Genomic DNA, 15,289 nt, shown 5'->3' on the forward strand with positions numbered 1-15,289 from the left:
TTAACATTATTTCTCACATTGTTTCTCTCTTAAGGAACGAGTGCCAACAGCCTTAATTTCCAGCTGTACCTCCTAGAAGGGCTTCATCGGTGGAACCAGGACCGTCACGCTGCATCCCTGGCAGTCAAGCCTCCCAGCCTGCTCAGTTACTCAGGGGACCTTGTTCACTGTGTCAACACCCAGAGTGTCAAGGTGCTTGGAAGGAAATTTGTGCCCTCTTTTCAGCCACCTGCTGTTTACACTGGTAAGTTTAACCTTTCCACCATGATGAGGTGATATTTCATATCCATCAAATATAATCACCTCTTTGATAAAATTTCTGAAAGCAAATTTTCGCCTTCCTATTCTTTTGTCTGTCCCAGGGGAGCTAATAGGTATCGATTACCTGTACCGTCAGACCGGAAGGCCCCTGCAGGATGTACATCCTGACTCAGAGGAGACCGACCACATGCTGGAGGATGTTTGCACTGAGGAAGAGCTGGATGAGGGCTTTGGGGATGCTGGTTTGGATCACAGCTTGGACCTCACCATTGAGCTGCTGGAAATGTCCTCAGGTCCATCACCTACCAGCTTTTCAACTCCCTCTTCTCTCCACGCTACTGCTGCTCCTCCTAGGCCTGGATGTAGCTCCAGTGCAGCAGCATCTGAGCATCATCTGGTAATATTCTCATCACATTTCTTTTATCGTACAATGTCAGTGGATAATTGTTACTGTGTTATGATTCCACTTATAGTAAAAAATGTAGCAGTGCTATCAAGACACCGACAAAAATAAAATACAATAAATACAAATCTGGAGAATGAACAAATTAATAAAAGCATAATACACTCTACTTAAATGCCATTTTATTTCTAGATTGAGTATGAGGACACAGAAATGCCCCCTGGCCCATCAGCCCCTCCGGCGAGTTATCTACTCCCAAGTTCCACCAGCCTTTCAGCAGCTGTTTCTGCTGCTGCAACTGTTTCTCCTGGTCCATCCGCATCCCCACCAGTCACTCCTGCTGTAGCGCGGCGGGTGAGTGTTTCTTTGGTACGAGTTACCACACAACCTGTTATACTTGTGGTATGCTTCGGGTTTTTACTTCTATTCCATTTCTTTTTGTTTCCCAGGCTTTGGATTTTCCCACCAGGGTGTTGTCTGGCCCATCAGCCATCACCACCAGCTCAGCCTCCATGCTTCCTCTCCCCGCCACCCTCTCGACCACTGTCCCTACAGCCACAGCTTCCTCTGGATCACAGACCACCACCCCAGCAGCACCTGGGCAACATCTGGTGAGTCTTTTTGCGAAGAATTACACTGGGACAGTTATGTTACTTTTCTGTATTTGCTACTGTGTATTTTTTTTTGTTTGTTAATTTTGATGTACTCTTATATTTACCAGGCAGTGGATGAGCGTGGTGTTCCAGGAATGGACGGTGTGGACTGCCTGGCTGACTACTTGGTGGGGCTGAGAAATGAAACTGGCCTCACCCTTAACAACCTGCAGGCCAGTACAATCATAGCCCTGTGGCAGAACCTCCTGCCATATGATCGCCAGCGGGTGGAATATGCTGCACGGCACCAGAGTCGCCTGACAACAGGACGCTACAGGGTTTCAAAAAAGAAAGCTGAATTTACACCAGGTGTGGAGAGCATGACACGCTGTGTCTTAGGATCAACAGGATCCCCTGCACAGTGGCCAGACTGTTGTCGCCTGATAGAGTCCATCTTTGTCAAACTGTGCAACATCTATAAGAGCCCCAAAAAGCAGGGCAATTATGCTCTGACAAGATGGACTCTCATCCTCAAAGACTACAGCAAAATCAGGCAGCTGGTCCTGGGTAATGGTGTGGTCATGCAGACCACTACATTACAGTTGTTTGAGGTCAACCAAACAACCCTCATCCAGTGGCACAACAAGCGCCTGAAGAGGCAGGAATGTGGCATTCTGCTGCAAGGGGTCAACTTGCCTCCCTCTATTCCCGTTGCTTCTGTGCCTCTACCACCTATGCAGTCACGTCCCACTGCTGCACCCCCACAGCTTGGCCCCCAACATCAATACCACTTGCCACAGAGTACAGCAGGAAAGGCCGTGGACAAGAGGAAGTCTGTTCTTCCAGCCCAACACCTTCATCCTCCAAAGGCTTTCTGCCCAGGCTTGCCTTCTATGAGGCAGTTGGTCCCACAGCAGGCACGTCCACATACCTCTGCCCCTATGCCTATTGTCCCCCAATCCAGCCCTGTCATTGGCCCAATTGTTGTTTTGCCCCCACAAGTCCCTGCAGTCAAGTTGCTTGCTCCTGCTGGCCCCCTCCCCATCCCATCTTCTGCCCGAAGACGGTACATTCGGACAACAGAAAAAAACAAATGCAGTCAGTGTCAGCAGCCCCGGACTCTTGAAAATGGCCATCGTCAATATTATGGCTATGTATACTGTCCTTTTACCACTGACATGCCACATGACCAGTGGTTGGAGGACATGCGGAGGAAGAGGGCAGCAAAGAAATGATATCATTATTCTGGAGTGTAAATAATGTATGTATATAGTTTTAAAATAAAGTGTTGTTGCAATAGTTCAGTATTTTTTATCTTCTAATGTTTGGTGGTTTCAGTTTGTCTGTATGCTTATTGGCCAATACATGAGGATTTCTTTCATTCTTTGTATTTATTTTATTATTACCTCCAACAAAGAGGTAATTTTTTTACTCCAGTCTGTTTGTTGGTCCATTTATTTAATTCATTTCTTCGTTGTTACTGTTGTTTGGGGTTCTTTGTGTCAAGATTTCCAGTGTATTTTGTAATAAATGTGTATACTTTTTCTACAGCACTATCTTGTTTATTTCACCCAAAGATATAGCATATTTTAGCTATTAACTGTATATATATATATATATATATATATATATATATATACAGTTAACATTAACTTAATCTATTCTATAAGAAAAGACCATTCAAGTCAAAATAATAATAAAATATGTGTTGATGCAACTACTGATTGTTAATAATGTGAGTTACATTGCTATAAAAAAACGATTTATTAATATAATTTCATTAACAACAATTACATCTCTATGCCAGCATTACAAACACAATGTTTGACCATTTGACCAATATAAAGTAACTAAGTGACATTTACGCGATTCATAGTATTTGGTAACAGTTTGGGTAAATAGACACATGTTGCTGACGGGAATTGATCCAGCAACCTTCGGATCCACAGCTGCTTATGCCATACTCCAGCAAAGTGTCATTTTGGTCCTATTACTCTAATTAATACAATAACAAATGCATCCTACAACATCTGACAGGCACCAGGATCAGTTTCCATTCTCTATTCTTTCCATTTCCTCTCTTTTTCCTTCCCCTCTTCTTCCCCTCTTCTCCCCCCCCTCTTCCCCTTCTTTCCTCTTCTTCCCCCCCCCATACAGACTATTGTTCCCCAGCTTTAGCGGAGTTGGAAGAGCGGAGGACTGTAGGTTACATATGTTGACATCCTTAGGTCGCTGGAAGGATATGTCTTTTACAGTTGGAAATTTGCACCTGAGACTTAACGACTCTCAACATATCATCAGCCCTTCACAACTCTAGTCAGGGTACCTCAACGACCCAAAAGCAGCTAGAGAGGGCAGGGCAGTCATTGAGCTGAAGGTTTAGCATAGGGACTCTGAAGACAGTTGAACATTTTCTAACCAGGATACGGACATTTTCCAAAAGTATGCTACACTGTTAAAAGAGATATAACCCTTCGATAGCTCAGTTGGAAGAGCAGAGGACTGTAGGTTACATATGTTGACATCCATAGGTCGCTGGTTCAACTCCGGCTCGAAGGAGGAGTCGTTTATAGGCTTAATGATCACAAGATATCAACAGAAGTTCACACCTCTTGTCAGGGTACCTCAATGACCAAAAAGTAGGCTGGGCAGTCAATGTCCTGAATGTTTAGCAAAGAGACTCAGAAGGCAGTTGAACGTGTTCTTACCAGGATATGGGCATTTTCCAAAAGTATGCTTCACTGTTAAACCTTATTTAACCCTTCGATAGCTCAGTTGGAAGAGAGGAGGACTGTAGGTTGCATACGCTGACATCCTCAGGTCGCTCGTTCAACTCCAGCTCGAAGGAGGAGTCTTTTATAGTCTTAACGATCACAAGATATCAACAGCAGTTCACACCTCTAGTCAGGGTACCTCAATGACCAAAAAGTAGGCTGTGCAGTCAATGTCCTGAATGTTTAGCATAGGGACTCTGAAGACAGTTCAACATTTTCTAACCAGGTTATGGACATTTTCCAAAAGAACGCTACACTGTTAAACCTGATTTAACCCTTCGATAGCTCAGTTGGAAGAGCGGAGGACTGTAGGTTACATACGCTGACATCCTTAGGTCGCTGGTTCAACTCCGGCTCGAAGGAGGAGTCTTTTACAGTTGGAAATTTGCACCTGAGACTTAACGACTCGCAACATATCATCAGCCCTTCACACCTCTAGTCAGGGTACCTCAACGACCCAAAAGCAGCTAGAGAGGGCAGGGCAGTCATTGAGCTGAAGGTTTAGCATAGGGACTCTGAAGACAGTTGAACGTTTTCTAACCAGGATATGGACATTTTCCAAAAGTATGCTACACTGTTAAAAGTGATATAACCCTTCGATAGCTCAGTTGGAAGAGCGGAGGACTGTAGGTTACATATGTTGACATCCTTAGGTCGCTGGTTCAACTCCGGCTCGAAGGAGGAGTCTTTTATAGGCTTAACGATCACAATATATCAACAGCAGTTCACACCTCTAGTCAGGGTACCTCAATGACCAAAAAGTAGGCGGGGCAGTCATTGAGCTGAAGGTATAGCATAGGGACTCTGAAGACAGCTGAACATTTTCTAACCAGGATATGGACATTTTCCAAAAGTATGCTACACTGTTAAAAGTGATATAACCCTTCGATAGCTCAGTTGGAAGAGCGGAGGACTGTAGGTTACATATGTTGACATCCTTAGGTCGCTGGTTCAACTCCAGCTCGAAGGAGGAGTCTTTTATAGGCTTAACGATCACAAGATATCAACAGCAGTTCACACCTCTAGTCAGGGTACCTCAATGACCATAAAGTAGGCTGGGGAGTCAATGTCCTGAATGTTTAGCATAGAGACTCAGAAGGCAGTTCAACGTGTTCTAACCAGGATATGGGCATTTTCCAAAAGTGTGCTACACTGTTATACATGATATAACCCTTCGATAGCTCAGTTGGAAGAGCAGAGGACTGTAGGTTACATATGTTGACATCCTTAGGTCGCTGGTTCAACTCCGCCTCGAAGGAGGAGTATTTTGAAGGCTAAACGATCACAAGATATCAACAGCAGTTCACACCTCTAGTCAGGGTACCTCAATGACCAAAAAGTAGGCTGTGCAGTCAATGTCCTGAATGTTTAGCATAGGGACTCTGAAGACAGTTGAACGTTTTCTAACCAGGATATGGACATTTTCCAAAAGAATGCTACACTGTTAAACATGATATAACTCTTCGATAGCTCAGTTGGAAGAGCGGAGGACTGTAGGTTACATATGTTGACATCCTTAGGTCGCTGGTTCAACTCCGGCTCGAAGGAGGAGTCTTTTACAGTTGGAAATTTGCACCTGAGACTTAATGACTCTCAACATATCATCAGCCCTTCACACCTCTAGTCAGGGTACCTCAACGACCCAAAAGCAGCTAGAGAGGGCAGGGCAGTCATTGAGCTGAAGGTTTAGCATAGGGACTCTGAAGACAGTTGAACATTTTCTAACCAGGATATGGACATTTTCCAAAAGTATGCTACACTGTTAAAAGTGATATAACCCTTCGATAGCTCAGTTGGAAGAGCGGAGGACTGTAGGTTACATATGTTGACATCCTTAGGTCGCTGGTTCAACTCCGGCTCGAAGGAGGAGTCTTTTATAGGCTAAACGATCACAAGATATCAACAGCAGTTCACAACTCTAGTCAGGGTACCTCAATGACCAAAAAGTAGGCTGTGTAGTCAATGTCCTGAATGTTTAGCATAGGGACTCTGAAGACAGTTCAACATTTTCTAACCAGGATATGGACATTTTCCAAAAGAACGCTACACTGTTAAACTTGATGTAACCCTTCGATAGCTCAGTTGGAAGAGCGGAGGACTGTAGGTTACATATGTTGACATCCTTAGGTCGCTGGTTCAACTCCGGCTCGAAGGAGGAGTATTTTGAAGGCTAAACGATCACAAGATATCAACAGCAGTTCACACCTCTAGTCAGGGTACCTCAATGACCAAAAAGTAGGCTGTGCAGTCAATGTCCTGAATGTTTAGCATAGGGACTCTGAAGACAGTTGAACGTTTTCTAACCAGGATATGGACATTTTCCAAAAGTATGCTACACTGTTAAACCTGATTTAACCCTTCGATAGCTCAGTTGGAAGAGCGGAGGACTGTAGGTTACATATGTTGACATCCTTAGGTCGCTGGTTCAACTCCGGCTCGAAGGAGGAGTCTTTTACAGTTGGAAATTTGCACCTGAGACTTAACGACTCGCAACATATCATCAGCCCTTCACACCTCTAGTCAGGGTACCTCAACGACCCAAAAGCAGCTAGAGAGGGCAGGGCAGTCATTGAGCTGAAGGTTTAGCATAGGGACTCTGAAGACAGTTGAACGTTTTCTAACCAGGATATGGACATTTTCCAAAAGTATGCTACACTGTTAAAAGTGATATAACCCTTCGATAGCTCAGTTGGAAGAGCGGAGGACTGTAGGTTACATATGTTGACATCCTTAGGTCGCTGGTTCAACTCCGGCTCGAAGGAGGAGTCTTTTATAGGCTTAACGATCACAATATATCAACAGCAGTTCACACCTCTAGTCAGGGTACCTCAATGACCAAAAAGTAGGCGGGGCAGTCATTGAGCTGAAGGTATAGCATAGGGACTCTGAAGACAGCTGAACATTTTCTAACCAGGATATGGACATTTTCCAAAAGTATGCTACACTGTTAAAAGTGATATAACCCTTCGATAGCTCAGTTGGAAGAGCGGAGGACTGTAGGTTACATATGTTGACATCCTTAGGTCGCTGGTTCAACTCCGGCTCGAAGGAGGAGTCTTTTATAGGCTTAACGATCACAAGATATCAACAGCAGTTCACACCTCTAGTCAGGGTACCTCAATGACCATAAAGTAGGCTGGGGAGTCAATGTCCTGAATGTTTAGCATAGAGACTCAGAAGGCAGTTCAACGTGTTCTAACCAGGATATGGGCATTTTCCAAAAGTGTGCTACACTGTTATACATGATATAACCCTTCGATAGCTCAGTTGGAAGAGCAGAGGACTGTAGGTTACATATGTTGACATCCTTAGGTCGCTGGTTCAACTCCGCCTCGAAGGAGGAGTATTTTGAAGGCTAAACGATCACAAGATATCAACAGCAGTTCACACCTCTAGTCAGGGTACCTCAATGACCAAAAAGTAGGCTGTGCAGTCAATGTCCTGAATGTTTAGCATAGGGACTCTGAAGACAGTTGAACGTTTTCTAACCAGGATATGGACATTTTCCAAAAGAATGCTACACTGTTAAACATGATATAACTCTTCGATAGCTCAGTTGGAAGAGCGGAGGACTGTAGGTTACATATGTTGACATCCTTAGGTCGCTGGTTCAACTCCGGCTCGAAGGAGGAGTCTTTTACAGTTGGAAATTTGCACCTGAGACTTAATGACTCTCAACATATCATCAGCCCTTCACACCTCTAGTCAGGGTACCTCAACGACCCAAAAGCAGCTAGAGAGGGCAGGGCAGTCATTGAGCTGAAGGTTTAGCATAGGGACTCTGAAGACAGTTGAACATTTTCTAACCAGGATATGGACATTTTCCAAAAGTATGCTACACTGTTAAAAGTGATATAACCCTTCGATAGCTCAGTTGGAAGAGTGGAGGACTGTAGGTTACATATGTTGACATCCTTAGGTCGCTGGTTCAACTCCGGCTCGAAGGAGGAGTCTTTTATAGGCTAAACGATCACAAGATATCAACAGCAGTTCACAACTCTAGTCAGGGTACCTCAATGACCAAAAAGTAGGCTGTGTAGTCAATGTCCTGAATGTTTAGCATAGGGACTCTGAAGACAGTTCAACATTTTCTAACCAGGATATGGACATTTTCCAAAAGAACGCTACACTGTTAAACTTGATATAACCCTTCGATAGCTCAGTTGGAAGAGCGGAGGACTGTAGGTTACATATGTTGACATCCTTAGGTCGCTGGTTCAACTCCGGCTCGAAGGAGGAGTATTTTGAAGGCTAAACGATCACAAGATATCAACAGCAGTTCACACCTCTAGTCAGGGTACCTCAATGACCAAAAAGTAGGCTGTGCAGTCAATGTCCTGAATGTTTAGCATAGGGACTCTGAAGACAGTTGAACGTTTTCTAACCAGGATATGGACATTTTCCAAAAGTATGCTACACTGTTAAACCTGATTTAACCCTTCGATAGCTCAGTTGGAAGAGCGGAGGACTGTAGGTTACATATGTTGACATCCTTAGGTCGCTGGTTCAACTCCGGCTCGAAGGAGGAGTCTTTTACAGTTGGAAATTTGCACCTGAGACTTAACGACTCTCAACATATCATCAGCCCTTCACACCTCTAGTCAGGGTACCTCAACGACCCAAAAGCAGCTAGAGAGGGCAGGGCAGTCATTGAGCTGAAGGTTTAGCATAGGGACTCTGAAGACAGTTGAACATTTTCTAACCAGGATATGGACATTTTCCAAAAGTATGCTACACTGTTAAAAGTGATATAACCCTTCGATAGCTCAGTTGGAAGAGCGGAGGACTGTAGGTTACATATGTTGACATCCATAGGTCGCTGGTTCAACTCCGGCTCGAAGGAGGAGTCTTTTATAGGCTAAACGATCACAAGATATCAACAGCAGTTCACACCTCTAGTCAGGGTACCTCAATGACCAAAAAGTAGGCTGTGCAGTCAATGTCCTGAATGTTTAGCATAGGGACTCTGAAGACAGTTCAACATTTTCTAACCAGGATATGGACATTTTCCAAAAGAACGCTACACTGTTAAACCTGTTCTAACCCTTCGATAGCTCAGTTGGAAGAGCGGAGGACTGTAGGTTACATATGTTGACATCCTTAGGTCGCTGGTTCAACTCCGGCTCGAAGGAGGAGTATTTTAAAGGCTAAACGATCACAAGATATCAACAGCAGTTCACACCTCTAGTCAGGGTACCTCAATGACCAAAAAGTAGGCTGTGCAGTCAATGTCCTGAATGTTTAGCATAGGGACTCTGAAGACAGTTGAACGTTTTCTAACCAGGATATGGACATTTTCCAAAAGAATGCTACACTGTTAAACATGATATAACCCTTCGATAGCTCAGTTGGAAGAGCGGAGGACTGTAGGTTACATATGTAGACATCCTTAGGTCGCTGGTTCAACTCCGGCTCGAAGGAGGAGTCTTTTACAGTTGGAAATTTGCACCTGAGACTTAACGACTCGCAACATATCATCAGCCCTTCACACCTCTAGTCAGGGTACCTCAACGACCCAAAAGCAGCTAGAGAGGGCAGGGCAGTCATTGAGCTGAAGGTTTAGCATAGGGACTCAGAAGGCAGTTCAACGTGTTCTAACCAGGATATGGGCATTTTCCAAAAGTATGCTACACTGTTAAACCTGATTTAACCCTTCGATAGCTCAGTTGGAAGAGCGGAGGACTGTAGGTTACATACGCTGACATCCTTAGGTCGCTGGTTCAACTCCGGCTCGAAGGAGGAGTCTTTTATAGGCTTAACGATCACAAGATATCAACAGCAGTTCACACCTCTAGTCAGGGTACCTCAATGACCAAAAAGTAGGCTGAGCAGTCAATGTCCTGAATGTTTAGCATAGCGACTCAGAAGGCAGTTGAATGTGTTCTTACCAGGATATGGGCATTTTCCAAAAGTATGCTACACTGTTAAACCTGATTTTACCCTTCGATAGCTCAGTTGGAAGAGCGGAGGACTGTAGGTTGCATCCGCAGGTCGCTGGTTCAACTCCGGCTCTAAGGAGGAGTCTTTTATAGGCTAAACGATCACAAGATATCAACAGCAGTTCACACCTCTAGTCAGGGTACCTCAACGACCCAAAAGCAGCTAGAGAGGGCAGGGCAGTCATTGAGCTGAAGGTTTAGCATAGGGACTCTGAAGACAGTTGAACGTATTCTAACCAGGATATGGACATTTTCCAAAAGTATGCTACACTGTTAAACCTGATTTAACCCTTTGATAGCTCAGTTGGAAGAGCGGAGAACTGTAGGTTACATATGTTGACATCCTTAGGTCGCTGGTTCAACTCCGGCTCGAAAGAGGAGTCTTTTATAGGCTTAACGATCACAAGATATCAACAGCAGTTCACACCTCTAGTCAGGGTACCTCAATGACCAAAAATTAGGCTGTGCAGTCAATGTCCTGAATGTTTAGCATAGGGACTCTGAAGACAGTTCAACATTTTCTAACCAGGATATGGACATTTTCCAAAAGAATGATACACTGTTAAACATGATATAACCCTTCGATAGATCAGTTGGAAGAGAGGAGGACTGTAAGTTACATATGTTGACATCCTTAGGTCGCTGGTTCAACTCCGGCTCGAAGAAGGAGTCTTTTACAGTTGGAAATTTGCACCTGAGACTTAACGACTCGCAACATATCATCAGCCCTTCACACCTCTAGTCAGGGTACCTCAACGACCCAAAAGCAGCTCGAGAGGGCGGGCCGTTAATGTCCTGAATGTTTAGCATAGGGACTCTGAAGACAGTTGTACATTTTCTAACCAGGATATGGACATTTTCCAAAAGTATGCTACACTGTTAAACTTGATTTAACCCTTCGATAGCGGTACCCGGGGAGCGAGAGACTGTCTACTCGAGTCCAATCACGTCTCCGTATTTCCATCTTTTGACGGCCAATCCGTAAGCTCTATCTCCATCTTTCATCGTGCCATCGAATCACGTCGCACCGTCTCCAACTTTCGGAAAGCCAATCAGTGGGTCCGTTCTCCATCTTTCAAGTGACGTCACTTCAATGTGACAGCCAATGACCATGGCCCGTCTTCAACTTTTGGCGCAGCCACAGGAACCCTCCCCCCTCCGGATTTCTACTGTAAATGTGACCTTTTCAACTCCGTCACTTTGAGGATTTCTACCGGAAAGGTAAGATGTCGCCAATGTCATCTCACTTAGTCCGACTGCTAGCTAGTAAGCTAATTTATTACACCGAGACTCAGCTATGACACCGGGTTTAACATTCGCGTTTGTAAAATCACCGTTCATTCATTCGTTGTTGTTGTTACTTTGCCTTTTCCTTTCCATATACCGGTCGTCTTTTTGAACTAAAAAAATCTGCGCTCTTCATACCGCTGTACATTATTATATGTTTATGTGCGCCAAACTTGGCGCTTTTCATACCGCTGTACGTTATTATATGTTTATGTGCGCCAAACTTGGCGCTTTTCATACCGCTGTACGTTATTATATGTTTATGACCGCCAAGCCAAACTTGCCGCTTTTCATACCGCTGTACGTTATTCTAATTCTTTATGAGCACTAATTTGAGCTTTTCCTCATAAGGCTGTACATTATTATAAATTTTTAATAGAAAGAGGGAATATGGTTTTGCCTATTGGATTTGAAATAATCCTAATGTTACTGTAGTACCCTCATTCAATTTACAGTAGAGTATAACATCATTATAATGTAACACAAGGTTTAACTTTTGCATGTCTATCAAGTAATAATAAAGTTGTATAAACGTGTATGTAACCAAACTGTAATACAAGCAGTTATGGAATTCTACTATATTATACAATGAGCTGAAATGTGTTAGAATTTGCTGATAAGTACGCTGATTCTTGTTGGGTTTTTTTCCTCACATGTATATGCTTGTATAAACTGAATTGTGTCTATTATTGTCAGATGGCTTCCAAAGACAAAAAACACAGAGCTATGGGTGATGAGGAGTGGATGTCCCGTCTGCGTAAGTTTGCTGCTGTAGGGGTCTGGCCCGCTGAGGCAGGAAACCGGCCGGCACCACGCCTGAAAAAGTGGAATGATCTGTTTCTGAAGGTAGACTTGGAGAAAGTGATATGTGTACAATCACTGCACTTAAAGCAAAGTAATAATATTACAATTCACTATCAATATTACAGATTGAGAAATGCCCAATGCAGCTCAGGGGTCAAAGGTCTCTGTTTGGAGGGACACAGACATGTAACTGTGGTTTCCATAACAAGAAGGTATCAGAGGTCTTACATAATATTACAATGTCTTGGTGTTGTATTACATATTATTGAATTTCATTTTCATTTCTTGGAACCTGTAGCCATCAGTCTCTGTGTCATCTTCGGTGACACCACAACCAGGACCCTCATCTGCATCCCCCTCCATAACACCTGGGCAACCACCACGCAAGCCCACTTTGACTTTGGCATCAGTAAGTATTGAGGATATACTGAAGCTAATATTTATATTTTGCATACATTTACATTTTAAACGGCTACACATAAGGTTACTTTTTCTTCTCATCAGTTAACAAAACCACGGTTCGGTGGATTGCATGGTGCCAATTTACGGCCAAACTTGTCTTTGGCTGGGAAGCATGGAATCAAGGTAATATAAGGACAACATCTGAGTAAACATAGCAGCATTTTCATTTGTTACAGATATGATGAAATGGTCTAGTCTTATAATATCTGTGTTGTTATACCTAATTATGACACAATACTTTATTTATTTTGGTGTAAACTGTCCTCTTCTTCACTTAGACCACAACTGGCACTTCTGAGTCCTCTGCTGTCTCGGGCATTGTGCCAAGTGCCTCTGCACGGAGGACCCCGTCACCTGGCCACAGTCCCAGGCACTATATTCAGACTGTCTCTCCTCTGTCTCTTCCCCCCTCTCCTGTGTCTGCAACCACCTCCACTTCTTGTGTCACATCGGCTGCTGCTGGAGCTGTGAGAAACTCCTCATTTAAGTTGTTTTCTTCACACCCATATTTTATTAAACTTGAAACAAGCCTCCTTCATGAGTAGCTTATAATCATGTCTATATATTTGCCTTTTTGTGATTTATAAATTAGAGAGTGTCAACTGCCACCTCCTTGGATACCTCCTCTGCTCCTCCTGCCCCTGTGGACTCTGCCTCTGGTGAATGTGTCTCCTCTGCTGCAACATCTGTGGCTGGTCCCTCAGCACATCCTGCCCCTGACTCTGAGCCACTGGCCGGAAATCTGGTGGCTGCTGCTGCTGCTGGTTCAGAGCCTGGCTGGCTGCCTGCAAAGCTGATGAAAACTTTACCAGCTCAGGACCAGAAATGGATTTCAGCAGCTCTGTGGAAGAACCATCGTTTGCGCTCTGACCTGAAGCTGTGGTATAATCCACCATTACCAGCGCTCATTTATCATCAGGCCCCCACTCCAGAGCGCTTTTTTACCCACCGGCTTCTCCTGTGGATGCCCTACCACCTGTGGAAGGTCAGGCTCGCCTGTCCTCTTTGTGGCAAACAGCTCACAGGCTATGGAGCCCACAAGAGAGCCCGCAAGGTTCTGGATGTGGACACGTTTTACCTTTTTAATAACTGAGACCCTGTGGTGCAGTGCAGCTGGTTGCAAAACCAGTTACATTTCCACCAGCAAGACAATATTGGACCAGCTGGCAATGCAACACAGGCTGGAGTTCAGACTGATCCTGACTCAAAGGTTATTATACTGAGATTATTTTGCTTATGTAACGTCTTTGTTTGTCATTGAAACACACTTCAACATTGCTGTTTTTATTTTTGTCTCCCTTTTCCCTTGTTTTCTTTATAGATATGCTTGTGACATACGGGTGATTTGCTTTCTGAGGGAGAGGGCCCTGGGTAACAGCCCCTGCCGGTTGGTCAGGCAGCTGAGGGAAAACCACAGTCGGGAGTGGCTGAAGTTCCTCTGCCGGTACTTTGGTGCATGCACAGACTTTGCTGACCGGCCATGCCTGCTCCCTATCACATTCCAGGAGCCGCCTGAGCCAGTAGTTATCCCTTCTCACAGGTGGATGCTAGCTGTCTATGGCAGAGACATCTTGAGCAGGCTGGACCACATCAAAGCAAAAATAACATGCACCTTTGGAAGTGTCCTAAAAATGGACTCCACCAAAAAAGTAAATATTTTTGACTGTAAACACTGTAATATTCTACATTATAACCTCACTTTGTCGAAATTATAACATTAGTAGTACAGACGTGAAATATAACATTAATGCTTTGTTCAATAAAAGAAACCTCATGTAATTATACTAGCATCACACATATACAACATATTTAATAACTCACTGTCCTTTATTTGGGATCACAGATCACCAAGAAGCTGTCAGGCCTGGCAAAGGGGACTGCCTTGTGGCTTACATCTGTGAGCAATGAGGTGGGCCAAATCCTCATCAGTGTCCTGACTGCTCAGGAGCGTCCAGCTCTGGACATCATGGCAGCTGATCTCATCCGGAGATACAGCAATGCTGGTGTGGCCCCTCCTCGGCTACTGTATGTCGACACTGAATGTTGTCGGGAGGACAGGGTACAGACCAAATTGAAACAACGATTTGGAGGGTGGCCAGACCTCATTGTGAGGTTAGACATTTACCACTTCATGAGGCGACTGACATCTGGCTGTACAAAGGATTCTCATCCTCTCTACCCCACCTTCATGGCCAAATTGTCCAGCTGCATTTTTGAGTGGGACAGCAGAGATGTTGCCTTGCTGCGGCGAGCCAAGACTGCACAGCTGGTACGGGAAGGTGTACCTAGCATAACGGACAAAATGGTAGAACTACAGATAACCAAGGCCGAACTGGCCCTGCACTGCAGCAGGCAGACAAGGGGAGAGCAGCAGACAATCATCTTGATTGAATGCCTGCTCAATGAGCTGATAGGGATAAAGGGGAGAGACTCGCTTGGTGTCCCTCTGTTGGACCAGGAGAGGATGCAGCACATCTGGCATGTCCAGACGAGGCATGTAAAGTGCATTCAGGATGAACCGGGTGTGCTTCTCTATACCCAGACGGGCACCACCACCAAAGAGGGCATTGTTCTGCCAAATTACAGGTGTGCTCGAGGGTCCACATCACTTGAGTCCTTCCACCTACACCTGAACAAGTTCATTCCAGGTCTGTATGGATCCCTATACATTGATGAGATTAAATATATAGGGTTCAACGTTTTATTACTATTATTATTATTATTAATACTATTACTGTACAGTACTAACACTGACAAAATTCTCCC

The 15,289-nt window shown here is 44.4% G+C and overlaps 2 protein-coding genes, 1 long non-coding RNA gene and 16 other non-coding genes across 19 annotated transcripts; all 19 read left to right on the plus strand.

Moving 5' to 3' along the window:
- Positions 1-43: 43 nt before the first annotated feature.
- On the plus strand, positions 44-2,492 carry LOC117759113. Its single transcript, XM_034581060.1, has 5 exons — positions 44-244; positions 363-658; positions 857-1,018; positions 1,114-1,275; positions 1,386-2,492. Exons 2-5 carry the CDS (start codon positions 449-451, stop codon positions 2,490-2,492), a joined length of 1,641 nt encoding a protein of 546 aa, XP_034436951.1. The 5' UTR covers positions 44-244; positions 363-448.
- A 1,814-nt stretch (positions 2,493-4,306) lies between these two features.
- On the plus strand, positions 4,307-4,394 carry trnay-gua. Its single transcript is given in 2 exon segments — positions 4,307-4,343; positions 4,359-4,394. It is a non-coding gene; the product is annotated as a tRNA-Tyr (tRNA).
- A 230-nt stretch (positions 4,395-4,624) lies between these two features.
- Positions 4,625-4,712, plus strand: trnay-gua. The gene is given in 2 exon segments: positions 4,625-4,661; positions 4,677-4,712. It is a non-coding gene; the product is annotated as a tRNA-Tyr (tRNA).
- A 201-nt stretch (positions 4,713-4,913) lies between these two features.
- Positions 4,914-5,001, plus strand: trnay-gua. Its single transcript is given in 2 exon segments — positions 4,914-4,950; positions 4,966-5,001. It is a non-coding gene; the product is annotated as a tRNA-Tyr (tRNA).
- Positions 5,002-5,491: 490 nt separating this feature from the next.
- Positions 5,492-5,579, plus strand: trnay-gua. The gene is given in 2 exon segments: positions 5,492-5,528; positions 5,544-5,579. It is a non-coding gene; the product is annotated as a tRNA-Tyr (tRNA).
- A 230-nt stretch (positions 5,580-5,809) lies between these two features.
- Positions 5,810-5,897, plus strand: trnay-gua. The gene is given in 2 exon segments: positions 5,810-5,846; positions 5,862-5,897. It is a non-coding gene; the product is annotated as a tRNA-Tyr (tRNA).
- Positions 5,898-6,098: 201 nt separating this feature from the next.
- trnay-gua lies at positions 6,099-6,186 on the plus strand. The gene is given in 2 exon segments: positions 6,099-6,135; positions 6,151-6,186. It is a non-coding gene; the product is annotated as a tRNA-Tyr (tRNA).
- A 201-nt stretch (positions 6,187-6,387) lies between these two features.
- On the plus strand, positions 6,388-6,475 carry trnay-gua. The gene is given in 2 exon segments: positions 6,388-6,424; positions 6,440-6,475. It is a non-coding gene; the product is annotated as a tRNA-Tyr (tRNA).
- A 230-nt stretch (positions 6,476-6,705) lies between these two features.
- trnay-gua lies at positions 6,706-6,793 on the plus strand. Its single transcript is given in 2 exon segments — positions 6,706-6,742; positions 6,758-6,793. It is a non-coding gene; the product is annotated as a tRNA-Tyr (tRNA).
- Positions 6,794-6,994: 201 nt separating this feature from the next.
- Positions 6,995-7,082, plus strand: trnay-gua. The gene is given in 2 exon segments: positions 6,995-7,031; positions 7,047-7,082. It is a non-coding gene; the product is annotated as a tRNA-Tyr (tRNA).
- Positions 7,083-7,572: 490 nt separating this feature from the next.
- trnay-gua lies at positions 7,573-7,660 on the plus strand. Its single transcript is given in 2 exon segments — positions 7,573-7,609; positions 7,625-7,660. It is a non-coding gene; the product is annotated as a tRNA-Tyr (tRNA).
- A 230-nt stretch (positions 7,661-7,890) lies between these two features.
- On the plus strand, positions 7,891-7,978 carry trnay-gua. The gene is given in 2 exon segments: positions 7,891-7,927; positions 7,943-7,978. It is a non-coding gene; the product is annotated as a tRNA-Tyr (tRNA).
- A 201-nt stretch (positions 7,979-8,179) lies between these two features.
- trnay-gua lies at positions 8,180-8,267 on the plus strand. The gene is given in 2 exon segments: positions 8,180-8,216; positions 8,232-8,267. It is a non-coding gene; the product is annotated as a tRNA-Tyr (tRNA).
- Positions 8,268-8,468: 201 nt separating this feature from the next.
- Positions 8,469-8,556, plus strand: trnay-gua. The gene is given in 2 exon segments: positions 8,469-8,505; positions 8,521-8,556. It is a non-coding gene; the product is annotated as a tRNA-Tyr (tRNA).
- A 519-nt stretch (positions 8,557-9,075) lies between these two features.
- On the plus strand, positions 9,076-9,163 carry trnay-gua. Its single transcript is given in 2 exon segments — positions 9,076-9,112; positions 9,128-9,163. It is a non-coding gene; the product is annotated as a tRNA-Tyr (tRNA).
- Positions 9,164-9,364: 201 nt separating this feature from the next.
- Positions 9,365-9,452, plus strand: trnay-gua. Its single transcript is given in 2 exon segments — positions 9,365-9,401; positions 9,417-9,452. It is a non-coding gene; the product is annotated as a tRNA-Tyr (tRNA).
- A 230-nt stretch (positions 9,453-9,682) lies between these two features.
- trnay-gua lies at positions 9,683-9,770 on the plus strand. The gene is given in 2 exon segments: positions 9,683-9,719; positions 9,735-9,770. It is a non-coding gene; the product is annotated as a tRNA-Tyr (tRNA).
- Positions 9,771-12,088: 2,318 nt separating this feature from the next.
- LOC117759112 lies at positions 12,089-12,470 on the plus strand. Its single transcript, XR_004613427.1, has 3 exons — positions 12,089-12,103; positions 12,187-12,273; positions 12,360-12,470. It is a non-coding gene; the product is annotated as an uncharacterized LOC117759112 (long non-coding RNA).
- Positions 12,471-12,950: 480 nt separating this feature from the next.
- LOC117759111 lies at positions 12,951-15,171 on the plus strand (the record flags this gene model as incomplete). The annotated part of the gene is made up of 4 exons (XM_034581058.1): positions 12,951-12,990; positions 13,116-13,733; positions 13,845-14,172; positions 14,367-15,171. Coding segments are annotated over exons 2-4 (1,315 nt in total), but the record flags the coding sequence as incomplete, so codon positions are not given.
- Between the last annotated feature and the right edge of the window lie 118 nt (positions 15,172-15,289).

This window comes from Hippoglossus hippoglossus, unplaced genomic scaffold (assembly GCF_009819705.1).
Source record: "Hippoglossus hippoglossus isolate fHipHip1 unplaced genomic scaffold, fHipHip1.pri scaffold_97_arrow_ctg1, whole genome shotgun sequence".
Classification (NCBI taxonomy): domain Eukaryota; kingdom Metazoa; phylum Chordata; class Actinopteri; order Pleuronectiformes; family Pleuronectidae; genus Hippoglossus; species Hippoglossus hippoglossus.